We start from the raw sequence: 25,698 nt of genomic DNA on the forward strand, positions 1-25,698 counted from the left end.
AGAAGCTGAGTTCTAACTATTGATCTCATTCATGTAAACAGAATTTCTGTGGAACTGGGACCCAGAAACTAAAAAAGAGGATCCACTAGGAAATCCAAAGCCTTAATGAGGAGCTTTGTCTTTTTCCTCTTGTCAATAGAGCTAAAATGGTGCCTAAAAACTGACAAGAGTGACATGTTTGTGTCATCTCAAATTAAAATGCCTTCATAAAGAAAGTGCAATTGAAGGATTAGTGGCAGAGGAAACACATGGACTAAGGTTAAGAAACAGGAGGAAATCAAGTTGATAACGAGTCATGTTCAAGAATATTAGCAGAGATGGAGCTATAAGTCTCAGACAAGAACATAAAGTTTGTAAACCTTATCAGTCCTCAGCCCCTCTGCTGTTAGACATAACATCTGTCACATTTATTTTACTTTTATCTAGAGTAGTCTTTTTGCTTTCTAATTCGATTTCTTTCATACTCTGAAGTTTGCTTCACTTTGTTTACCTTCTCAGTGCACCGTTTTTTAACAGCACAGCACTGTAGTCACTATGTCAGAAGACTTCCAGTTAGCCCATGACTTGCTCAAAATTCATCCTGACACAGATTTTACGTAATGCCATTTCAGTTTTACACTGTTCAGAATAAAATATGTGAAGTGCTGATCAGATATCTGTATCTCCTCCCAAAATGTATGTTGGCATAACAAGCAGAATGATATCCACTTCCATTTCAGAAATCAATCAGCAAGAAAAAGTGCTGACATAATCCAGTCACAATGATGCTCTAAGCATACAGCTCAGAAAGAGTTTGAAGGGAAAGACAGTCTTTCTTGACAAGCCAAATAAAAAACTAAAAACAAATAATAAGCAAACTTCCAGACTTGCAAAGCCTCATAATTCAAAGAAGGGCTTTCTAGGCCTCAAAGCTTTCCTGTTTTCCCTAACTGTAGTAATTGATCTAAAAATAGATCCTAGACACCTGTACCACAAACCTTGTGTTGCTTTTCTTCTTGTCAGTTTTCTACTGAGTCCCATTGGAAACTAGAGGATGTAACTCTGTCCCCAGAAACTCACTCTTATTCAGTAAGAGTGTTCTCTTAAACTATTATCTTATTTTATCTGCATAGAAGGCTGATTAGGGCACCACTGAAGAAATTATTCAACCACTGTATTAGCCTTTAATTTTCTGAAGTTATTTACTCATCTATCATTATCATTTTTCACATCTGAGCCCAGGAACCTACTGAAGTATCAGGACTGCATTGTTTTAGGACTTTAAATAAACTACATCAGAATCAGTCAAAGTCCTCCAAAAGTCTAATGTTTTAAACAAGAGGCGGATACAAATGTAGAAAGGTGTTTTATCTTCTATTTGCAGTTAGAGAACTGACACTAGGAAAATGGACTACCTGACATGACTAAAATGCAAAGACTGGCACTGAATTCACATCTTTTAAATCCTACATTAGCCCTCAGGGGGAACAAAAAAAAAAAAAAAAAGACTAAAGTTAGATCAGTGCAAGCATCAGGGTTGCTCCGATAGAAATCTTCAAAGCAGCTGGTTTAGTTTCTATTACTTTGGCAGATTTGATTAACTCATGATGAGGCTTTAAAAGGGCTGTCATCTTTAAGGAATTTTTTAAGCCAAAATACACAGAAAATCTTATAATGCTACAAAATACAATGAGCATACAGATGAAATACTAGATCCAACTGTTAAACACACAGTAATGAACACCTGGGTAAAACCATGTCAGTTATACCCCGGTTTACCCATTCCTCCACGTAGGATCGAAACCACTTTGACTGCTCCAGCCTAGACTGTATTTAAATTGTATTAATTATAATATTAATTTCTCAAACCATCTAGGTAACCAGAAATAAAGAACTTGATGTGTAACCTAACATGCTTTTTTACTATTCTGGTTGCTAATGCTTGTTCTGACTTCCACAGACATGAAGAACTGCTGCAGTCTGCACTTTGGTTCTATTTATACTACCTGAGTTGAGGATGTCAGAACTGATTATGAAGTACAATTACACGAAACTTGATGTCAAACTCAAGTGTGAAAGCAGAAAAGTTACATTCACACTGACTTAATAAGACCACAGGGTCTTGCTTTTAAACTCAGTTAAAAGGGCTTTATAGCTTCCGATCCCGTGCAATACACCTGTTGAAACTCCTTTCAAATAGCTTACATTTAATTCAACCTCTTTTCTAGAGCAATACTTGATTTTTAAAAAAACTTTTCCTTTAAACTGCATTTTTTTACTTGTTTGTCATTCACACTGCTCTTCTGTGAACCTCTTCCAGATTGTCTGTGTCATTCTGGCAGTGCATTGGCACTAGTTGGACGTAACACATTAGCTGAGGTGCCTTCAATGCTCAGCTGCCCAGAAAAATTGCATCTTCTGTTTTATGCACACTGCTCACATCCTGCGCCAAGAATATCATGCTGTTTTGAACCGCGACAGGATCTGTCATAGAAGAATATCAGATGTAATGGAATCCCAAGCTTAAGAGTTTTCTTTAGTAGACCTTGACTTAGTTATAATCAGAATAGGGCTGAGAAAGCAAGACAGCAGAGCTGATTATAAATCCTAAAATTCAGGAATATGACTTTTTTCCCCCTGTATTTATCAGAATGGAATTCATATTCACCAAGTGTAAACAGAAAAACATGAAGATAACCAGAAAAGAGCATATTGCCTGCTCAGAGTAGAAATACAGAATGGGAATGTTTCTCTTATAGCTGAATCACAAGAGTATGAATGCTGGAAGTGTCATTTTAATGTGACAGAGAAGGATGTGAATAATATGACTGCCAGAAGATGATAAGGTCTCAATATTTTTTTTCCTCTCCCTCACAAGGAATAAAAGAGGTGGTCCTCCACTTCTGAAGCCGCTGTCAATGTGAGTTTGTGGGAAGTCAGAATTGGATAAGGAAATCCAAAACAAAGAAAATTAGAAAATACAATCATCAAGCAGACAAAACATGTTAAAGAAAAGGTATTTTATCACATTAACCTAAATTGGTGCTCCAAAAGAAAATTTAATTCCAAATCAATGGCAACAGAAATAATAACTTGCACTGTTACTGAGACCCTGTGAGTATCAACAGATCTTATGTGACACACAGGCATGTTTTGGAAGAAATATGAGATTTTCAATAGTTTAGCTACATAACTCCTACCTGCCAGTACATGAGATGATCCTGGCACTGACTGAGAACAGAAAGTTGTTTACATAATTACTTTTGTCACTTCAATGTAAAACTCAAACTGACTCAGTGACTTTAAATCCCAGGTAGCTATCAGGTTCAGATAAATGTAATTTGTGAAAAGGTAGGAAATAAATGGATGTGGGCTCAGCATGATGGCTAGAGAAGTTGCTTAGTGCCAAATTCTGCATAAAGTATCAATGCAGGGACCTGAATCAAGCAATTCAGAAAATACCCTGACCAGAGCCACTGTATGCTTTAGTCACATTTGAACCTTAAAGTCCTCTTCAAGTTGAGACTCTTAGGGGTACTCACGTGCTCTAGTGTGAGCAGATGGGTTTCTGTGCTCCACAGTAAATCTAAAGTAAATCTGTGCAAGCCCCTAGGAGTCTAAAACTCATTTAAAACAGGAGGAAAAATCTCCAAGTATTTATAACCTCAAACATAATTAGTCTAGGTAACAGCAAAGTATCATTCACTCCTTTTCTTCCTGTTTGCTTGTTAAAGCTACGTGTTGCATACTGAGCTATTCATAAGAAAATCTTTGTTCTTTTATAAGGGTACAATTTACACAACGTAAAAAGACATTAAAGCAGTGTTTAATTAAGTGACAATGACTAGAATAGGGTTATTGAAACTATGAAATCAAAGATGCAAGGGTTCATCCACCATTTACCCTTTTTCTAGAAAAATGAGGGAACACAGAAATTACCAGCATCTAAAAAATTTCTAGCTATGGTTTTCATCTCAACTAAATGCTTTCACACAAAAACTAGTATATCACTCAGGGTTTGGGAAATCTTCAAAACATTTTCTTTTACCCTTATTTCACATGTACAGGATGAGAGAATTGAAGATGACTGATAGTAAAACATAAGCCAAAACCTTCTTGGGAGCATGCTTAATGTAGGTACAGAATGTCTGAAAATTCTTTAAAACTGGATGATATTAATTTAAAGGCAAACAGAAAACTTGAAAGTACAGAAGAAATTGTCCACTCTGGAGCAACCCCAGTACCAATAACAAGTAGATTTTTATACCTATTCAAAACTCTGAAGTAGGACCAACAAAATCTGCAGAAGAGAAGGAAAAAAGACCAGACCAGACCAGACTAGAGTAGAATATAATAAAAGCAATTGTAAGAGACTTAAATAAAAGATCAAGTCCAACTGGCTGACCACTTCAAAATTACAAGCTGAATTTTGAGCTTCACTTTTTCTTTAAAGAAGAATTACACAGATAGCTTCTTCTGTTTACTCCTTAAATTTCTACATAAACCAGATTCAGGTTTCAAGGCATTAACTACTGCCTCTATACTTAGTAACTAGATGTTACAAAGCAAATGATAAGGCAGATGCATCACTCTTGTCTCTACAATACAGAGCACTTCATTACTGAACCTGCTGAGGAAGTATTTAATCACTGCGGTGCCAGGCACACTTATCACAAATACCCAAGTTTGGAAATACTAAGTAAGTATTTGTGTGGCTGAAAAGCTCTGCTTATTAGGTGCCATGATGCCTGTGGGACTAAGCATGCAGTTCTACCCCATGACACTGTACTTCTTTTTCTAGAATTGACAGTGGGAAAAACAGTTCACGTCTATCACAACTACTTAGCATAGGTATGAGTTCAACAGCTGTTACGAATGTTGCATCTTTTCAGGAGCCAGTCTGTTTGTGCTCACAGTCAGTATTGCTAGAGCTCTACAACAGTACCTGTATGCCTTTGTATAAACACAAAAGGCATACCTGTTGGTTGAGACACATAAAATTTTTCTAAGTACTTAGAGGACTTTTAATTGAGGAACTTCTGAACTTAAATATATGCTTTCCATAGATCTGTAAAATTATACAAGAAATTTAAAAATTCACAACTTAGTACCTGTGTTATAAACTGGCACCCAATGGTAAAACTCGTTTTGGTAGGGAACTGTGTCAAACTCAGTGCACTGCATCTGACGAAAAGTTGGCAAGCCTTTCCGACAGGGGCTAATGTTACACACACGATAGCGTTTCCTTTCTCCGGTGCAGTAGTCTCCTCCAAACTGTGGTCTACAAAAAGAACATTGAGACTGGGATGTAATATTGGGAGAAAAGTAGTTTCAAACAAGCAATGACTTTCAGGTTCCAGTGAGATAGCAAAGTGAATCAGAAACCTTTATAGGATAAACATACCTTTCACATGTACAAACACTTGAACACACCAGTATGAAATATAAGGATCTAGAGATACCCTGTATCTTGGTACAAGCAGGAAGAAGTGCTTGTATGCTGCCCAGCTAAGCTCATGACCAAATTGCTTTATCAAACAATCTTCTCTAAAACACTGTATTTTCCAGACTGTTTGACAGTTCTTCCAGAAAGATCAAGTGATTTTTCAAAATTAGATGTAGGGTCCTCATGAACTCAAGTATGTATTAGAAAACTCTGCCAATCACGTTCTGCACCTATCAGTTCATGTATATAAAGCTGAAAACAAAGCTGATGACTAACACAAAACATGAAACGAAAGTCCTTGATTCCCCACAGGAACAGAATGCTACCTATTGTTCCCATCCTTTCCATGAATATTTACTTATTCATGACAGTAGTATTAAATTAACATTTGTAGCATTCATGCAAAGCCTGCATGCAAAATAACAGGATTTTTTTTATTTCCTGTAGAAGTAAGCTCCAGGTAAGGATTAAATAATGAGATAATGATTGTATAAGGTGAGCCAAGTGAATTTCTCACAAGTATGCTTAAATGGGGAGATGAGGTTCAGTCTGTTTTGCTGCGGCACCCAACGGCAAACCAGAGTCACATAGAAATGTCTCCTACATCCTAAGTACCACAAAGATCTTGAATAAAAGGCGTGAAAAGACTGTGTACTCAGCTTACTCTGGGTTATCACACGGTCTCTCTGCGCTCTGAACTCCTGCCCCACAGGTCCTTGTGCAATGGGACCAGGATGACCAAACACCCCATCCACCGTGGATTGCTTCTGGAGTTTTCCCTACTGTAATGCACTCACCAGAGAAGCACCACTGAAGAGAGAAGAGAAATGATAAACAGGACTATTGCAACACAGAAAAATGTTACATTAACTGCTTGCTATTTCAATTTCCGAAGATTGACAACTTCAATGGAAACTGAAAAGCAGATATCAAAGGGTGACTTTCTTTTACAGTTAAACAATAGCAGAGATTCTCATGGTTTTTCTGCAAACATTTTGCAGGCACCAAACCTTGCAGTCACCTTGTTTTCTCCACACCGAGTTCCATCTGCAGCAGCATCCAGCTTAGAGCGGCAGGAGCCTTTCACTGAGCACCAGAGTGTTTGGCAAAGGTTCTGGAAAAGAAAGAAAACTGCTGCAATATGAGGCAGAGCTCAAGAACTCCCATGGCTAAGAGCTTCAAAATATTTCCCATAGTTTTGTACATCAATTTACCAAATCTTATAAAGGCTGCGTTTCCAGAGACATGTTCAGAGTTTTCCACAAGTTAGGACACACCAAGAGTCCATCTTCAGGCACTCTTCGTTAGTGTACAAGGAGGGACTCTGACAAATACCTCACAGTGAATACTTTCTGTCAAGCCAATTAACTATTGTGAGTTTAAATATTCTCCTCATTGGCTGCTCACCTTCCAGCTACATATAGGAAAAACTACAATGTTTGGGAACTACTGATTATAATGAAGGTGAACAGAGTCTATTATTTTCACATTAAAAGTACAATGCAATATATGTGGTATTTTTTATTGCTGCTTGCTTGTAAACAGTGAAATCAAAGGTTACTTAAGCCTGTCAGATAGGTGAAAACAACATCATGTCTACAAGTGTAACAGCCATGCCAACATTCATAAGCTCCCAAAATCTGAGGAAGAGAAAGAGGTCTCTTAAAAAAGCCAAGCAGTCACTGAGGTGGTATCTAGAAAGCAGGCCAGGGTAACTGGCTATAAAAAAACAACTGGTAGCCTGGGAAGAATAGGGGGTCTAATTGGTGATCACTGGCGTACTAGCAAGGTCAGAAGCTGGTGCCATGCAATTCCGCATCAGTAAAGCACAAACTTAAGCTGCTGTTCCACACGCAGTGGTCAGCTCTCCACAGATGGAACAGACATCCCCAGAGTCAAAGATAGCAGGTAAAAAATCATTGCAACAACATTTTAACAAGACCTCTTCAAACACGCAGAACTATTCTCTGAGGAAAGACATGAGGCCAATTTTCCCTTGACAGAGGTGCTTAATGTATCTCTGGCACTCTTTCCTCAATTCACATACACACAGGCTTGTCTTTTAGTTGACACACAGGAGTCCCATGTGCTTAGGACATCCAGAATGAGCAGGGCTTTGTGTGGAAATACATTTCCAAGCCAGACAAACCAGAGGTGTAAAAGAAACTGCAGTCCCAATTGGGACAGCAGAAGTAAAAGCTGAGGGATTCTGTGCTAGGTTTTGTCTGAAGGTGTTTTATTGCAGAGTTAAGTGCTGGGATCAGAGTTCAGTTGCCTATGGGATCCTCAAAGTAAAAAACATTCTGGGCTTGAGAGCCAGGACAGAAATTGGAGACTTGGGAAAATGGAGTTCCAATAAGCTAGCAACAACATTTGGCTGAGATTGAAATAAAAATGTGGCTGCTGATTTCTGGCCTGTTTATATTTAAAACAGCAAAGCTTGGGCGTAGCCTGTTTTGAGAGAAATGCCTCTTATTTACCTTATTTATGTGTATCATACAAAACATTTCTAAGTTCTTCATATATCCAGTTAGAAATATATGTCTCTGCTCACTTAGCCGCTTCTAGGTGATATTTATTAGTCAGAGGTTGTTCTGCAGTTCCTATTTATAGTTCGAGAACACTATTGCTTTGCAACTCTTTGTGGCACTATCATTGTCAGCATGTAAAGGCAGAGCTACCCAAATGTTCAAGCTGCTTTATATTTCTTCATTATGAAATTCATCCATTATTTTTAGCTGTTAAATATAGAATATGTTTCATGCATGTGCCTAAAACACACTACTGCACTGTGCTTCAAATGCCAGAGAAAGAATCAAAGAAACACAGGATATTCTGAGTTGGAAGGAACCCACAAAGATCACTGAGATCACCCCCAGGCTCCACACAGCAGCACCAAAACCCAAACTGAGGACAATGTCCAAAAACTCTGTGAGCTCCAGCAGCTCAGTGCCATGCCCACTGCCCTGGGCAGGCTGTTCCATGCCCACTGCCCTCCGGTGCAGAGCCTTTCCCCAATCCCCGGCCCTCCCCTGGCACAGCTCCATGCCGTTCCCTCAGGCCTTGTCATCTTCACACAGAGCAGAGCTCAGCACTGCCTTCCGCGTCCTGTGAGGAGCTGCAGCCGCCATCAGGCTCCCCTCAGCTCCTCTGCTCTGGGCCCAGCACACCCAGGGCCTTCAGCTGCTGCTCACACACCTTGCTCTCCAGACCCTCACCACCTTCTCAGCCCTATTTTGGATGCTTCTCTAATGATTTTATGTCCTGTTTATGTGGTGGTGCCCAGAAATGAAGAGGCACCAAAACCGAACAGAGCTTTCCAATGGTTGCAATTCTTATGAAGTGCAAATACTCATAGATTCCAAAGTCAAGTGTTCATGGAGGAAATTCTTTAGCTTTAAAACAAGTTTCCATATAAATCTCCATATACTCGAGCTTTTCTCCATCTTTAAGAATAAATGAAACAACAACAGTACAAGAAAAAGCACTCTTTACTATGTATTTTTGTAAATATGGGAAGGAATTCATGACTGCAACTTGGACTCAAGGCAAGGCAAGTGTATGGTGTACACTTTCCACTGAATCTGTGAGATAAGGGTGTGTACCTTAAGAAGTCCAATGTAAAAAATCCCAATTTCACCGAAGTCGATGGAAGTTTGGAGGTAAGGAGTGGGTTATAAGATAAAGATGTTGAACTTCTATTGTCTATAGAAAGCTACAGATTTACTTTCCATTTGGAAATCTCTTCTCCCTAATCTGTATTTTGCTTTTTATTTTTTATTTTTCTTATTATAGGGACAACGTGCAGGTACTTCACATGATACTTAGTGGTTGCCATGAACTATTTAAGTTGCAAGTCCTCTATCTGAATTCTAGAGCTCGGCCTTTGCTAAGTGTAATCACTGAATACCTGGGTATCTTCAGCCAAATACAGATTCTTCTCCATGGATTGAATTCAGATAGACATTAAAAGTTGCACAACAAACATAGCTCTGACAGTGACTGTTAAGTAAACAGTGGAAAGGCAAATAATAGTCAGACCTCTTAGATGAAATGCCAGGCAGACTATACTATTCACAATTCATTTCCTTGCCAGTGGCAGCTACCTGCAAAACAAAGTCCTTGCAATAAAAAGCAAAATAAGATAATACCAATTAGTTTTCTGACACATGCCTAGTTGTAAAATTGGTCAATCAAGAGACGTCAAATGTAAAGGTCTACTAGGTTCAAACCAAAGGAGACACAGAATAAAATAGAGCTGCAAAATTACAGTTCAATTTTCTATCTGTACCATTGGACAAATTACAGTAGCTGGGGAAACTGGAACAGCAAATGAAAGTAATTTTTCAATACCTACTTCAGATTCAGTAGTTGCAGTTCAACATTGGTAATCATGTTATCTATTAAGGCTAAGGAGATTAATCAGAAATAATCCCTCTAATAGGATACACTAAATGAGGATACACATAATTATCCAAATGGAATAAACAATCAAGATCAGCAGTCCCCAGTCCACAGCTGTGTGCAATACCTTGCGTAGAGAAGACACTACTGTCACAGCCCTTCTTAACATGGGGATGAAACATACTGCTGCCTTCAGCGTTTGCTGAATATTGCTGTCCTAAAGTCATCAAAATTTAGTGATCACTTAGCTAGAGTAGCACTTGAAACCACTATTTTTGAACTGATGTATGTAGGAAAGTACCAGCTAAGCCAACTAGCCCTGATGCTAGGTACAGTTACAATAGCATAGCACTGCACCATAGCTAATATGATCTATTGCCCTGCATTACTTTCTAGCTCCTATGGGGAATCATGCTGATGTCAGTTTAATGTTCCTATGCATCCCTGTTTTGCTGTGCTGTGAGATAAAGTCCCAGGCTACTATCCAAATTACCCATTTGTGCATATAAATCTCATGCATGATGGGGACTTAAAGATTCTGCAGGGGACATGGGCTGAAATTTCCTTTAATTATTTAGCCTATCAAGAGCGTGAAAAGTCAAGACACTGGAAAAGAGCACAACTCGGATTTCTTCAGAAAATTCTTTTTGGAATTAGAGAGTTGTTGCCAGAAACATTTTGTCGGTATCTTGTTTTTGAAAATGTGACTCCACTGACAACTAACTTAAGTTCACTAATAGAAGTTTCAAGTCCAAATTACTCCAGATGGGCATTTAATAGCAGGTATGGGCCCAGATCCAGTGAACGTCTTGGAATAAACAAAGCATACAGAACAACTAACTTGCAGAATCTATAGTGTAGAATTAAAATACCATGTTAGGCAATACCTGTACTGCATACATAGCCTATAAGACTGAACATGCTGTATGTAGTTAGCAACTGAATTTCAGTGACTGTGCTTCCACGCTGTTCAAAAAGAGTAAGCAGAATGAATAAAAATATATAACACTCACATCCACATCTTCACAGAAAGTAGCATTGGAACCATATTGAAGCTGGCACTGGTGATGCACATCATAAATCACCCCTGGAGCAATGATTGGGGACTTTAAGACTTCTTTTTGGGGGATGTCATCCAGACAGAATCCCCATCCTCGGCTAAAAGACAAAAATTGCATACTGAAAGAAAAACCAAAAAACACCAAAGCCCAAGTCAAAACAATCAACCACACTTTTTAATACTTTGTGCAGACTTTTTTATATGGCCTTTGCAAAAACTCTTCCATATTCCATCTAAGGTATGCTGAGGGGCTACTACCAAACAGCACTCACTTCTGATTAATGGAATTTTAAAAGAGAACAAAAAACTGCTTGCTCTGGAGCAACCCTAGTATCAACAACAAGTGGATTTTTATACAAATTCCAAACTCTGGAGTAGGATCATTAAAGTCTAAAAAAGTAAAGGAAAGCAGAACAGAATAGTATAATTTATGGTATAGTGTAGTGTATAGTGTAGTGTACAGTCTGGTGTATAGTGTAGCATAGCATAGTAAAGTAGAGATTAGTACAGCAGAGTAGACTACAGTTCAATTGGAAGACATCTTCAAAGAACAGGTTCTCCCCTCTGACTTCTTCAGGGCTATCCAAAAGTCAAAGCACAATACTGAGGGCATTATCCAAATGCCTCCTGAACAGTGACAGCCACAGGGCACCAACCACCTTTGTAGGAAGTTCCAGGGTTTGACAACTCTCACAGTAAATGAATTTCTACCTAATATCCCATGTGAATGTTCCCTGGCACAGCACTGTGCTGTTGCTGTGTGGCATCAATTTGCAGAGAGCAGAACCTCCCACTGCTTCGCCTTCTCATAAGCTGCAGAGAGCAGTGAGGTCACCTCTCAGCCTCCTTTTCTCCAGATTGGACAACACAATTGTCCACAGCTTTTCCTCACAGTACACGTTTTCCATCTCTTTTACAGCTTTATTGCCCTCCTTGGGAGGGCTTTAACAAGAATCACAACATTGATATTGTGCCCAGAACTGCACTCAGGAATATTCCATTGCTAAAAATCTGCATACAATACTCCAGTGCTACATACAATACATCCAGTGCAGAGAATCACCTATTCTGATTGCTAGCTCAGTTAGAACCTCTCACAAAGCAGTTTGTTCTCTTGGCTGCCCAGGATCTCCAGCACTTCTAGGTCTCCTCCTGCTGACCTGGTCTCCAGCCACTCTTCTCCCAATTTATGCCTGTGTCCAGCATTGCTTCATTCTACGTGCAGCACTCAGCATTCTCCATTAAACTTCATGCTCTTGCTGACAATGCTCCAACCTTTCTAGATCACTCTGCAAGGCCTCTCAGCTCTCCAGGTAGTCAGAAGCACCTCCCATTTAAATGTCGTTGGCAGACTTGATGAGAAGTAGCTTCCTTCTCAGCCTTCTGTTTAAGATTCTGATTGAGATTTGAGACTACAGATCTCTCAGCCCACTGAATTCAGGGTGAACAGCTAATAATCCCAGACAAGAATTCCAGTTTGATCAACAAGAGATTAAAAATCAGCGTCACAGTTCTCAGTGTCATCTGCTCACATCTGGACATGAGCCAGCAGTTGCTTTGGCAGCCCAGAAAGCCAACTAAACCTTGAGCTGCATCAAAAGCAGCGTGGTCAGCAGGACAAAAGATCCTGTCCCTCTGCTCTGGTGAGACCTCATAAGCAGTACTGTGTCCAGAGGTGGAGTCCTTAGTACAGGACAGGCACAGACCTGCTGGAGTGTGTCCAGAGGAGGGCCACAAAAAAGATGTATGGAATGGAACATATCCCCAAAGATGACAGGCTGTGAGAGCTGGAGCTGTTCAGCCTGGAGAAGTGGAGGCTCCGAGATGACCTCATAGTGGCCTTTCAGTATCTAAAAGGGGGTATAAGAAAGAAGGGACAGACGTTTCAGCAAGGTTTTCTGTGATAAGAGAAGGGGAAATGGTTTCAGACTAAAAAAAGGGGAGACTTAGAATGGATATAAGGAAAAGAATTTTCACAATAACACTGATGAAGCACTGGAATAAGTTGCCCAAAGATTTGATGATTTCCCTGTCCTTGAGTACATTCAGAATAGACCAAGCTCTGAACAACCTCATCTAGCTGAAGATGTTTTTTTTCGGAAGAGTTGGACTATATGACCTTTAAAGGTTCCTTTGAAATAAAATGATTCTATATTCTTCGATGAGACTAATCTTCAGTCTATTAGGAGAGAGATCACATTTCTTTCAGAGTATTGCCTATACTGAAAAATTAATTTGTAGCAGCAGCCCACTTGACACTGAGTACTAGTTCAAATAGAAAGAAGTCTTCTTCCTTGTACTTTAATGGACCTGAGCCATGGATTAATAATTTGTCTATTAGAGCAGACTCACTGATCCCCATGGCAACTGTTTTTCAACATACATGCTGAAATAGAGCAATCTTCAAGCCATAAATATTACTTAGTGATTTACTTCAATTTGATGGTGGCTATGCATACTGAATCATGTCCAGCTTAAAACATAGCAAGAAATACAAAGAAAACTTTTACTCCTTCCTCTCATCCTCTAACTTACAGCAAAGCAAGACTAGATATTATAAAAAATGTAACAGTTGTATTCGTGGCTCTGGGAGATTTAAATGTCTTTGGCTCTTATGTGTGCCGATGATCCTGAGGCTAGGCAAAATAAGGCATGTCAAAGTGGAAATATGAGGTAATTGTAGCTCACTGAGTAGTTTCAGAGAATATCACTACTTCTGGTGAAATTTATACCACATTGCTGCTCATATAAAGAACATGTTGAACTTCAGCAAATCACTGAAAAGGATCACGTATCACTGTGGATAGAAGCGAGATCTATCGGGTGCCCTCAGAGTTCTTGACAAAAGGCTTCTTTCTGGTAACTTCAAAAAAATTGCAGGTTGAACCAAACCTGAGCTGTTATGACAAGACTGGAGTTCACTCCCATAAAACACAAACATAGTGGAGCTTTCCAAAATTTCTAAGCTATATTTCTGAGCTATAAACTCCTCTATGGTAATTAATTCATGTGTACTACAAAAACATAATAATGCAGGATTTACTTCTAACTTCATATAAACATCTCATACACAGTTGTACTCATTTTGGGGAAATGCTACAACCCGGTCACTCACTCTAGGAATCGTGTGATGTACTCCTTGCTGCATTGTGACCAGGTGAGTGGAGTGGGATCATACTGCAACTGTCGGGACATGATGTATGGGCGCTTTCCAACAGGCTCACAGTCATTCTCTTTTCCATCGTGCTGGATACCAAAACTGGAGACACAAAACAAGATCCGGTAACTCCAGCTGCTTGGTTGTACCACAACACTCATCTATGGGTTCCATGCTGTGTTTAAAAAGACAGTAGGGTCAGTTGCTTCCCCACATGATGAACTGTAGATACCTGTTTTCTTAAAAAAAAAAAAAAAGAATTGACCCAAAACCTATAACGAATTTGTACTCTATTAGGCTTTCAAGTAAGTCTCTTAGGTACAGCAATATTAACGAGGTACAAAATTAAGAACTGTCAAAGACTACTACATTCAGGGGTAGTTTTGAGAATACTATTGCACAAATTGGCCAAGAATGATATTTACAATTGAGTTAGGTCAAAACTTATACTAGTTCATGGACCCCAGTCATTTAGACTTGTACCATTTAACTACAATCAGACTTTGTGACTCTCTTGCACACTCCCCTATTACATCTTTACTTCTTTTTAAGTCTTTTTTGGTAGAGCTACTGGTTTCCACATTACAGAACCTTCAGTGAATTAGCTTCCAGCCTTCACTCCTTTCTATTTAACTTTCTCCAGTTGTGCCTTATAGACATACAGGTCTCCCATAGCAGCTCTTCCTGATGTGGCTCTCTAAAGCTTATCTGCCCTATTAGGAGATTTCTTTATTCAAGAGCTAGTAAAAATCATTAAAAACAAACAAAAAAACCACCAAAAACAAACAAAAACCTTTGAGAGGGATTCAGCTGACTAAACATAGATACCTCCACATCATCTCCTTGTGAAGGAGATTTTGTCCAAAGTAATGATATTAGACTGTATATATATAATATATAGTAGTTTATATATGATAGTATATACATATAGTGTAGTGTATTAATATTTTGACACTAGAGTTGTTAACATCTGAAGTTTTATAAACCCTTATTTTACAGCCTTGAAAACTAACTCAGGTCATGATTCAGCTATGGATCAAAGACTTTCTCATGAGTTCAAACCACTAAGTCTTTACTTCTGGAAAATGTAATTGTACCATGACTCAAATGTTCTAAAGGCAGAGCATGATTTCAGTCAAAACTAACTCCAGTGGAGGGCCTGAGTTGTAAAAGCAAGTGTGTCCCCCTAGTGACAGGTCCTTTTCTACAAACAGGATCTGATGCCACAGATGGCTGTGACTGCCTAGAGGGGCAGGAGAGACTTATTGCAACCATTAAAAACGGGATTTTTTTTCCCCCCCCTCATCTGTTCTTACAGAGTTTTATTATCTGTATTTGAAATTTTTAATTCCTTTTCTCTAACCCTGCTTGAGTGAAAGATAGCATTCATAATTAATTTGTAACTATCACTCTCTTTTGGTAGACAATCCTTGAAGGCAAGGCCATGCAGCATCCATGCCATGGCAACACAGCTGTATTTTGTCTCATAGTATCTAAAGGACATGAGCTAGATCAGGAGAAGGTCACAGATAGTCTATGGGGAAAAAGTATTTTCTGACAACTATTATCAATGAAAAAAGTTCCCTGTCAGCAAGATGTGGGGATCAGTCCTTAAAGCACCTAAATCTAACTGAAATAATCATCATTCTTTCATTTCTGAGAATTCACAGGTTGAATAAAGAAAGGCCAATTCATACTTTAATTATTTTCATATAAGATTTTACATACCATCAGGAAGTACATACTTCAGCCTGAGTGGCAGTTGCGTATATACAGAAAGTGATGTGATACAAGAATAAACCTGTCACCTAGCCCAGCAGAGAGCTGCATGCAAACCTGCCCATGTGATAATGTTGTACCTTGAGGAAATCAAGTGTCAAAACGTTCAAAAGATAAATTATTTCATATGAGTTTAATAAAGCAACTAACCAAAACACCTTCACAAAGATAGAATATGGATAAATCTAGTTTAAAGCAAAAAAATCCCAGTGGCAGACTTACAGAATCACAGAATTACAAGGGTTGGAAGGGACCTCAAGAGATCATCCAGTCCAACTCTGCTGCTAAAGCTGGTGCCTACAAAAAGATTACACAGGTAGGTGTCCAGATGGGTCTTGAATATCTCTATAGAAGGAAACTCCACCTCTCTGCGCAGTCTGTTCCAGTGCTCCATCACCCTTACCGTAAAGAAGTTGTTCCGCATGTTAGTGCTGAACTTCCTATGTTCAAGTTTTAGGCCATCACCAAGAAGAGACTGACTTCATCTATTTGCCCCCCACCTCCCTTTAGATATTTGAGAACATTTATCAGATCCTCTCTCCATCTTCTTTTCTCCAGGCTGAATAGATCCAGGTTACTCAGACTTCCCTCATACAGGAGATGCTCCAGGCTCTTAGTCATCTTTGTGGCTGTCCACTGGACTCCTTCTAGGAGATCCCTGTTCTTCTTGACCTGGGGAGCCCCAAACTGGACACAGCAATCTAAATGTGGCCTGATCAGGGTGGAGTCAAAGCAGAGAATAACTTCTCTCAAACTGTTGGCCACACTTCCTTTAATGCATCTCAGGATACCATTGGAATTCTTGGCCACAAGGGCACATCGCTGGCTCATGGCCAACCTGTTGTCCACCAGGACCCCCAGGTCCTTATCTCCAGAGCTGCTCTCCAGCAGGTCATTCCCCAGCCTGTACTGATGCATGCAGTTACTCCTGTTGCACAACTCTGCAATTGCTCTTGTTAAACCTCATCAAGTCCCTCCCTGTGAAACTCTTCAGCCTGTCCACATCTTGCTGAATCATGTGTCAGCCACTCCTCCCAGCTTTGTATCATCAGCAAACTTGCTGAGGGTGGACTCTATCCCTACTTTCAGGTCACTGATGAAGATGCTGAACAAGACTGGACCCAGAATAGACTCCTGGGGCTCACCATTTGTTACGTGTATCCAAATACTCTGTGCCTCTGATGACCACCTTCTGAGCTCTGCCACTCAGCCAGTTCTCAATCCCAAACTGAATGCCAAGTAATTTTAGTAAGGAAACTTGACCTATGTGAATCCACAATGTAAATTTAATCCGCAGAGGCTAGTAGTTACTAAGAAAAATCCAGAAGGTAACCTTAGTAAGGCGGAAAACTGATATTCTTGTGAAGCTTGACTAGTTTTATAAAAAAAAAGGCTTCTATCTGATCTGCTATACTGAAATACCCAATACGACAGTTATTTTTTATGTAAATTATTGATCTGAAGATCATGTCAAGTAATTGCATAGTAAATTAGTGCAGGATCAAAAAATGAACAAAAGTGAAAAGTTAAAGCATTAAGTGATGATTCTTTACAGCTGAATTATTTCATCCTAATGTACTAATGTAGTAGACTATTAAGAGGAGTATAGTAAAGAGTTGTAATTACAAAAAAGTCAAAGGCTTAAGAATTTGTTTCTTATTCTTTTGTTCATTAAAAATAACTGTGGTTTTGATTTAATAATAAAGATACATCAAATCACTCTTTTTGTTTCTGTCTGGCAATTTATGCAAATTATATAAAAATTATATGCAAATTATAATTCAACTTCAGCAGGGTCCCCCTTCACCTTCCATTATACCTGTGTCCAAGTTCATGAGCAATAGTGAACGCCAACGGAAGACCAGAATCTTCATTGATGTTGCAGCTTCTGTGAGGCTGACACATGCCTGACAGATGAGATAAACCTAAGGTTTCACACGGACGATTCATGCCAGCACAAATGTCCTTTCTAAAATCATAGAAAATGACTTGTCATTAAAAGAGATTAAAAGCAACTGCAATGTCCCTCACACTGGGTGGTATGTTTCCAACTCATAGCACATCAGTTCTGACGTATCTGTGCTTTAAGCAGGAGTTGTGATAACATTTTATAAACATACACTTTTGCTACTATTGCATTACATTGATGATTTATTATAGTGATATTGACACTGCTATAGTGCTTAAACACATGCTTATTTTCAACTCACATAAGAAAGTTTTAAAACCTCCATCTCTGACAGCATTTTGATCATAGCACATCTGAAGTTTTCTAGTAAATGCCTGATGGCAAAATGCATGCTGGGTTTCCTTTCCTTTAATTTTGCACAAGTATTTATTAGTTCTCTCTTACATTTTAAAGAAAACTCTCCCTTTAATTCTACTATCTCACATAGGACACAGGACTCACAGCTACAGGCAGCCAGTGTTACAGTGCCATTACAGAACAGAATGCATACTAACCTGAAGCTAAAATCCCTGTAAACTCTTCAGGCTAACAACTTCACTCCCTCAGCATGGGCTATTGTCCCTAGCAAGTAGGCATGTGCTGCCATGTCAGCATGAGCATTAAGGAACTGTCAGAAAGTGGTCCCTTCCTTCAAAATGTCTAGCTGGATGCTGAGCAGTCTGCTAGAAAAGAATAAATGTATGTTTTGCCTCTGAACAGGTCAAGTCATAATACAAACCTTTATGTCCACGACTTATAAAGAAAGGAATGATTCAGATGTCCTGTGGAGGTCGGATAGATTTAACTTCTCCCAGTTCAATCAGAGCAGGCTGAAGGGTTACAACCTCATCTCAGGCTCTTTCACTGGGGAACATCCCACTGCAATAGTGTGCCATAGGCTAAATGGCAGATTTATAACAAAGAATGTTATTTAATCCTGTATTTCAGCTCTGCCAGGTACAACACGTTTGCAGACACTGAAGGGTTGCCAGAGTGGCTACCCAACAACACCTCATCTTCATTCAAATAAACTGTCTAAAGCCTGTTTATCTGAAGGGCTAAACAACTCAACATTTTGAGATTTCTTTTTCTCGTTCTTCTCATACCACTTGAGGGTTTTTGTTGTTGTTGTTGATTTTCTTTTTTTGTTTAAAAAACTTTTTCTGGATCTGAAACCTAATCTTTCCTCTCAGCTCTGAATCCATTCTGACAGGCAAGCAGAATTTCTGCTTTGCACCCTACCAAAAACCCCCTGCATAACCTCAAATTTTTGAGTTTTCTGTGTCTCCATTGCTCGCTCATAAATAAGTATATATATTGTTTCTCATTGAATAATGCGATAATATTTAAAAATCGCACACTTTAAACTGCAGTCTTCATAAAGTACTCTTCCATTCTGAGGTGTAACTGTTGTTATTTGAGGATTTGCCATTATAGAATTGCTCGTCTACTCAGTGGGTTATTTTGGTACATCCCATCAAAGGAGAACAAAGAAGTGATTGAGCACTAGATGAAACAGGATCAAGTGGAGAAAATGACTTGAGCTCTGTAAATTGCTAATCTCTCGAGGCATACAGTTCCCAATTTCCTGTCTAAGACGCATCTCTAATAATACACTCACATATGAACAGGGACTATTATGTGTACTTTGAAAACAAATGAAAAACAACATCTTTAAAACAGCAGGTCTAACCTTAACCACGTTTTTATAATATAACTCACATTTTCTGCCTGAGTATCAGGAATGCTCACACTATGTTATTTTGCATTCATTGTGGTATTTCAGAAACAGCAAGTTTTCATGGTTCTATGCAGGATGAACTAAGTGATGACATGAGCATTTAAAAAAATCATCATCAAAAGAAATGTAACAACAATATTTGGTCACACCTGCTGAACTGTTGACATACCTTGTTAGAAGAACAGCCACATCGTGGTGTGTAGGGTTGATGTCACTCTTAGGATTGACACTCTTTTGCCATTTACAGAAGCTGGCTAGTGTCTTATCAGCATGGTGAACTATCTTCAAGCCTTGCTAATAGGAAGTGAAGGAAGATATTGAAAAGACAACAGTGCATTGCAATTATTTGTCAGTTACATTAGCTGTGAAGCTGGGTAGTCTCAGAAATGTCCTTGATTATGCTATTGTCTAAAGCTAAAGCCATGACGTGTATTTATATGTCGTCTTGAATATTAAGTTAAAATTTTGACATTTTTGCAATTGGCATAGGTAATGAAAAAAATAATGAAAAAAATAAGCAGAAGAAAGATACTTTTTTATATGCAAGCTTCACAAAATGCAACACTTGCAATTTTCAAACATTTTACATTCTCTGCGAGCAGGTTTTCTTTTTACTAGAGAAGTTAACCATTAACTACTGTTTGTGACTTGATGTTATATGAACAAATTCATGTTTAAGGAATAGTTACACTCTGAAGGGTTTAAATGTTTCAGAAGAAGTTTTAATGCTTTCAAATTCCAGAAAGAGGCAATACAGTCAAAAATATTCCTTCCCCATCCTATGATTATATAATACATATGCAAGCTAATGAAACTTCTGAAATAGGAAGTTTGAAAAGCCTTTTCCCTCCTTTCTGGTGCTGAAAATTCAGTGTATCTTTCCTCAGTTCATTTATGCAAACTTTTTAAAAACATCTAAATATCACTGTTAACAGATACAATTTTTAAGTAAAAAGATGAATGTCTTAATTCCAAAATTTAAAACCAAATTTTTAAAGTTATCCACCATGTTTAATTCCAGCATTGTCATGCTGTACAATCAATGAATATACTGATGTTATGGTATAGCAGTGTACAATTAATAAATATACAGATGTTAAGGTATAACAGAGAGCTTGGCTATGATGCTATTACACCAAAGCAGGAAACAGAAATAATAGATACACTCACCTGTAACCAGGGCTCACATGAGAAACTCCAGTGGAGTGGATCTCCAGAGAGATCCTTCCCCACTGGTGGTCAGCTCTTAAATGGGTCTCGGAGAGGTGAAGCCAGGCTCCACCCCTTCTGACAGCACAGGTGAATTGCCTTCACCTGTGCTCCCATGACTGACTCACTCAGGTGATCAATCAGAGGTTCAGGCCATGATTCAGCAGTCCCCATACACCATTCTCAACTGAATAGGAATCCATTTTCTATTTACAAAGCAGCCATATAAACTTATCAAGTACACTTAATTACATATCACCATGGACTTCAGGTCTTAACTGCTCTGTTTAAAACATGAACTATACTTTTTGGCTGCATATCATTACCTCAAAGGAAGGCTATTAGGATAGGCTCTATCCTTAGTCCCTATTTCACAAGGCGTAGCCTCGCTCCACAGTTTTGTTCACCGGTTTCTACAGCACTGAGATTATTTAGCTTATGTTCATAAACCATGAGCCATTGCGAAAATCCTCTTAATGTCTTCCTGCAGCCAGGGAAGGCTACGTCACTCTTGGTATTTTAAAGATAATCATAAAAGTATCACAGCCAGTATGTATTTAACATACAGCAAAATGGCTATGTGTAACAGAATCTAGAGACCTGAAGCTTGTTCACACTAATTAGTATCTACTTAATCTTCATTTTTTGAGTTTTGAAAGAGGTATAGTAAGAAAAAGCATGTTGCAGCCTCCACAAGAATAGTTTTACTTCTTCAAGAGGCCTGCAAATGCTCTCTCTAGCATCATACTTTATTAGACACTTCCAGTAATGCTAGGTAATTAGGCACTAAGTGATGACACACCCCATGTTCCCCATCCCTAATTTACCTATTTTAATTCCATTTTCCTTGAGTATTTTATGCAGAAATACCTGAAGTAATTAGCTAAATACTTTTATCCAAGGCAGCATTTATTCTAAAACCAGCCACACCACAATCACCAATAATAGAAGAGTAAAATGAACAAATGATCTTACACAAACAAATGCTTCTTTCTGCAATTCTGGCTCAGCTCACAAGTTTCATAAACAACATTTTGAAGAAAAGAAAAATCTTACCTCCTCCTCCTCAAAAAGGATGAGCCGGACCAGCACAATGTGAATTGCATTGCCAATGCTTGGATCGTGGAACAACCCTGTGACCTGTGCCAGAGCCAGGAGGTATGAGATTAACTGATTCCTCTATAGCAGAACAGAACTTGGGAGAGAAAATATAATATTGACTTCAACTACACCATCCACCTTAGTGTGTGGGGTGTTGCTTTGATTTTCTTTTGTTTTTTAGATCCGTAACACACTTCATTGAAATTTTACTGAAATGCAACTGATGTCAGAATTACTGCAAAGGGCAGCTCTGCCAGTTGAGTGATGCTTCAGGATTTGGAAAAATTAATAAGATACAGAACAAACGCTTAGATTATAAACATAAGATTATTTTATGTTCATTTGTCTTCTAGATAAATGCACCAACTTTGGGCTGGCACCCTTCACTGTCTGCTCAACCACTTCAAAGATGATGAAAAACATAAGCAGAAAAGAATGCAATGTGTACAGTCACATAATAATGATGGAGAGGTCCTCCCAGTGCTCAAAAGAATGGCTTATCAAATCCTCATGTTTTGATTTGATAGGAACCAGCCTCTGCCACAACAAAGCAAAAATAAGTCAGTATTGGGCAGATTAATTAAATTAAAGGTACTTGGATTTTCACAGCACAGATGGGGATGCTAAGAACAAAAGCAAGAAATAATTAATCTGTGTTTTAAAAAAGCAAACCATTAATAATTGAACTCTTGAAAAGTTTGGCCAAAATAAAATGTGCTACTTAACACAGTGTTGAATTAAGGCAGAAAAAAAGATAATCAGAACAGTATACACTGAGAACTTATCTACACAGGTTGCTCCAAAAGTAATGCCTTCTACTTATTTCCATGGAAACTACAACAGACCTAACAGAACACAACAACACTATTTCATACAGCAAATTCTCAGCTACAAAACACTGTGTTTAGACATAGTCATCATGACTAGGTGTGTACTTTCAACTGCGGTGAATCGGAAAGAGCCTGCCATGCTTATAAAAATCTGCATGGCTTTTCAGAAGGTGGTTTGTCTTTCACATCACTGTCACTGCTGATTAAACAATCCATCCATCATCCCACTGTGCTCCACAGTTTGGTTTCCATAGATGTTTGGCAAACATCAAAGAAATTCAATGAGTGCCATTTTTCCGCATGGAGGAATTCAATTACACCTTTGTTTCATATATGTTTCTATGTCAGATGCCATTTTTGTAGACTGCCTCTCTGCTACCATCTGTTATACAGCAACAAAATGTAATGGGATACTGATGGAAAGGTTCAGCCTCTACTGTCTTACCACCAACATCTGCTTCTGACGTTGAGGGCAAAAACAATAAAATAGGAAGCATTACTTTTTGGAGAAGAACCTGAATAAGTGAGCTACACCATATTTCACAAGAAACGTTGAATGGATATAGACTGCAATGGAAATAGACTGAATTTAGGTCAAAATTGTCATGTAGAAGATGATTAAAGTAGAAATTACTGAGATAAAGTGAAAAATGTGTTTTTTGAATATTAAGGTCTGATTTGTATGTGAGTTTTCTACAAGATATTAGACTGCAAATGGAATGATTTTGGCTAACTAACATTTCAGGTACAGACTTCAGAAAAAATGTTAAGACTTTTTTGTTCCTTAATCTAATCATGACAGGGATTTACTCCACAGACTTTTCTTTTTCATGTGCATACAAAATGTCACATGCTCGAAGTTATTATTATTTTTAACAAGGACTTTATTTTAGATGCAGTGTATTCATCTGGTAAAACAGTTGCTCTCATTTTAGCTGGAGTAGAGTTAATTTTATTCATAATTGCTCATATGAGTGCTGGTTTGGGTTTGAGACCAGCACAGCGATGGCAATGCACTGATGATTTAGCTGTTGCTGAAGTAGTCTATGGCTGTGCACAAATCTGGGATGAGGGACAACTGGGAAAGCTGACCCCAACTGACCAAAGAGGGTCAGTAATACGAGCTGAAAAAGGGAGAAGTGAGAGATGTATATGCATGTGGAGTAATAACGATGTTCATCTTCCTGAGTAACCATAACGTATGATGAAGTTGTACTTCCTGGAAATAGCTAAATATCTGTCTGCCAGTATGAAGCACTGAATGTGTTTATCTCAACCAAGGAGTTTCCTTTCTTTTACCCTTGTAATTCTCTCCCCCATCCCACTAAGGGTAGTGAGCAAGTGGCTTAGGTGCCTGTAGGGACAAACTCACAGCAAAAATTATAGAAAGAAAAAAAATCATCTGAAGAAATCACAGTTTTAAATGTTTAAGTAACTGAATCATTTCTGTTAGGAATAAATCTATGCCCTATCTGTCTAGAGAGAACTTCAATAAAAGCATCCCTCTCCAAACTATGCTACTTCATAATGTTAGAAAAAAAGCTCAAAGTTATTACAATTTCTATCTCTTTTCTCATTCAAAGACATGGTAAAGAATCTGTATCTACAGAATTTCTCTCTGTTGCTGCGGCCACCAACTCAGTTTCAGCAATGAGCAACAGGCCTACAGGGGAGAGAGGGAGTTTCATTTCAGTAGAATGAAAATTAGTGCTAGAATTTGTAACTATGTAGTACAGCCCCCAAAACTGAGAATTACAGAATCTTCCCTCACTTAATATCCAGAGAAAAATGGCATCTATACAAAATAAAAGGAAAAAAAATCCTTCAAAGTACAGTTTTAATGAATATATGTGAATGATATTCTATTTCATTCCGTAAAAAATGTTACAGACTTGTTTCTGTGTGATTAGTAACATAACAAATTTATAATTTGCTTCATTCACCTAAAAAAAGATTTAAAAGGGGGAAATATTTTACCTACCATATTCATTATAGTGAGGATGTATGATTCCACATGGTCGCTTCCATGATATTCAACCATCTTACTGTCTGCAACCACAAGCGTCTCCACCCATCGCTCCTTGCTGACAGATCGCCGAGAAACCCTTCTGACAGCTACACGATTTTGTTCCCATTTCTCCCTCCGATGATCTTCTTGTTTGAAAAAGTTAAGGGTGTCTGGAACAGTAAGAAGTGACACTCAAAATATTTTCACAGTTGATTTAGATTTGAAGTGTGTGTCTGTAATACTTGCAGATATTGAAGAGCCACAGGATGCTGTAGGTTGGAATGGAACTCTGGCCACCACCTACTTTGCCCAAAAACTTCAAAGTTTGCTGAAGGCTAACTCCAGTGAGGTTCTGAGTATTCCCTCATGATGTACTAAACAATGCTCTACCTTACATATCTGGCTGCCCATACTCAAAGCAGCAGGCATTAAAGTGCAAGAAAGACCCAAGCTTAAAAAACTTAAGTGGTGGAGCCCTTTTCAACGAATTTCTCCTCTGTCTAGAGCTTGAGCTCTAGACTTCCTAGTAACATCAGTTGATAGTTCAAAATAAGGGATATACTTTCTCCCCATGTAGCTCCTATACTCGACAGGATGGCAAATTGCTCAGTGCATGGCAAATATCACCCCAGAAATCTGGAGGGGTGGGAGTGCTTCACTAATAGATGTCATCTGAAAACTGATGAGGCAGATGGCAGGAGAAATCTTTTGTGCTTCCACTGATCCTCTATGCATCCAGATCATTTTGGGAATAACTTTTTGCTCTGCAGAGCTGCCAGCGAACTTGCCTGTGCTCAGTGAGGCTAATTAGAATAGAATAGAATAGAATAGAATAGAATAGAATAGAATAGAATAGAATAGAATAGAATAGGACAGAATAGAGCTAATTAAATGTTAAAAAATAGTACTGAGGGCATAACCTGTCCAGCCTGTCCGACAACCCTCACAGTATAAAGATATTTTCCCGAATGTCTCAGATGATCCTCCTCTGGCACCAATTTATGCGCTCCATCGTTCTAGCTGAAAATGCCAGCTG

The 25,698-nt window shown here is 38.6% G+C and overlaps 1 protein-coding gene across 5 annotated transcripts in view; it reads right to left on the minus strand.

Annotated features, from left to right (window-relative positions):
- Window positions 1-25,698, minus strand: part of ADAMTS12 (ADAM metallopeptidase with thrombospondin type 1 motif 12) — a 175,755-nt gene that overhangs the window by 55,790 nt on the left and 94,267 nt on the right. For 4 of the 5 annotated variants that reach the window (XM_085212861.1, XM_019610350.3, XM_019610349.3 and 1 more), the window contains exons 4-12: window positions 24,636-24,832; window positions 21,780-21,863; window positions 19,684-19,808; window positions 17,645-17,794; window positions 14,005-14,148; window positions 10,843-10,987; window positions 6,447-6,539; window positions 6,090-6,235; window positions 5,091-5,260 (exon numbers count right to left, since the gene is read on the minus strand). In XM_085212861.1, the coding sequence (XP_085068987.1) occupies window positions 5,091-5,260; window positions 6,090-6,235; window positions 6,447-6,539; window positions 10,843-10,987; window positions 14,005-14,148; window positions 17,645-17,794; window positions 19,684-19,808; window positions 21,780-21,863; window positions 24,636-24,832 (1,254 nt within the window). The remainder of the gene's footprint in view (window positions 1-5,090; window positions 5,261-6,089; window positions 6,236-6,446; window positions 6,540-10,842; window positions 10,988-14,004; window positions 14,149-17,644; window positions 17,795-19,683; window positions 19,809-21,779; window positions 21,864-24,635; window positions 24,833-25,698) is intronic. The other variant, XM_010725311.4, reaches the window with a different exon arrangement.

Source organism: Meleagris gallopavo, chromosome Z (assembly GCF_905368555.1).
Source record: "Meleagris gallopavo chromosome Z, MGAL_WU_HG_1.1, whole genome shotgun sequence".
Classification (NCBI taxonomy): domain Eukaryota; kingdom Metazoa; phylum Chordata; class Aves; order Galliformes; family Phasianidae; genus Meleagris; species Meleagris gallopavo.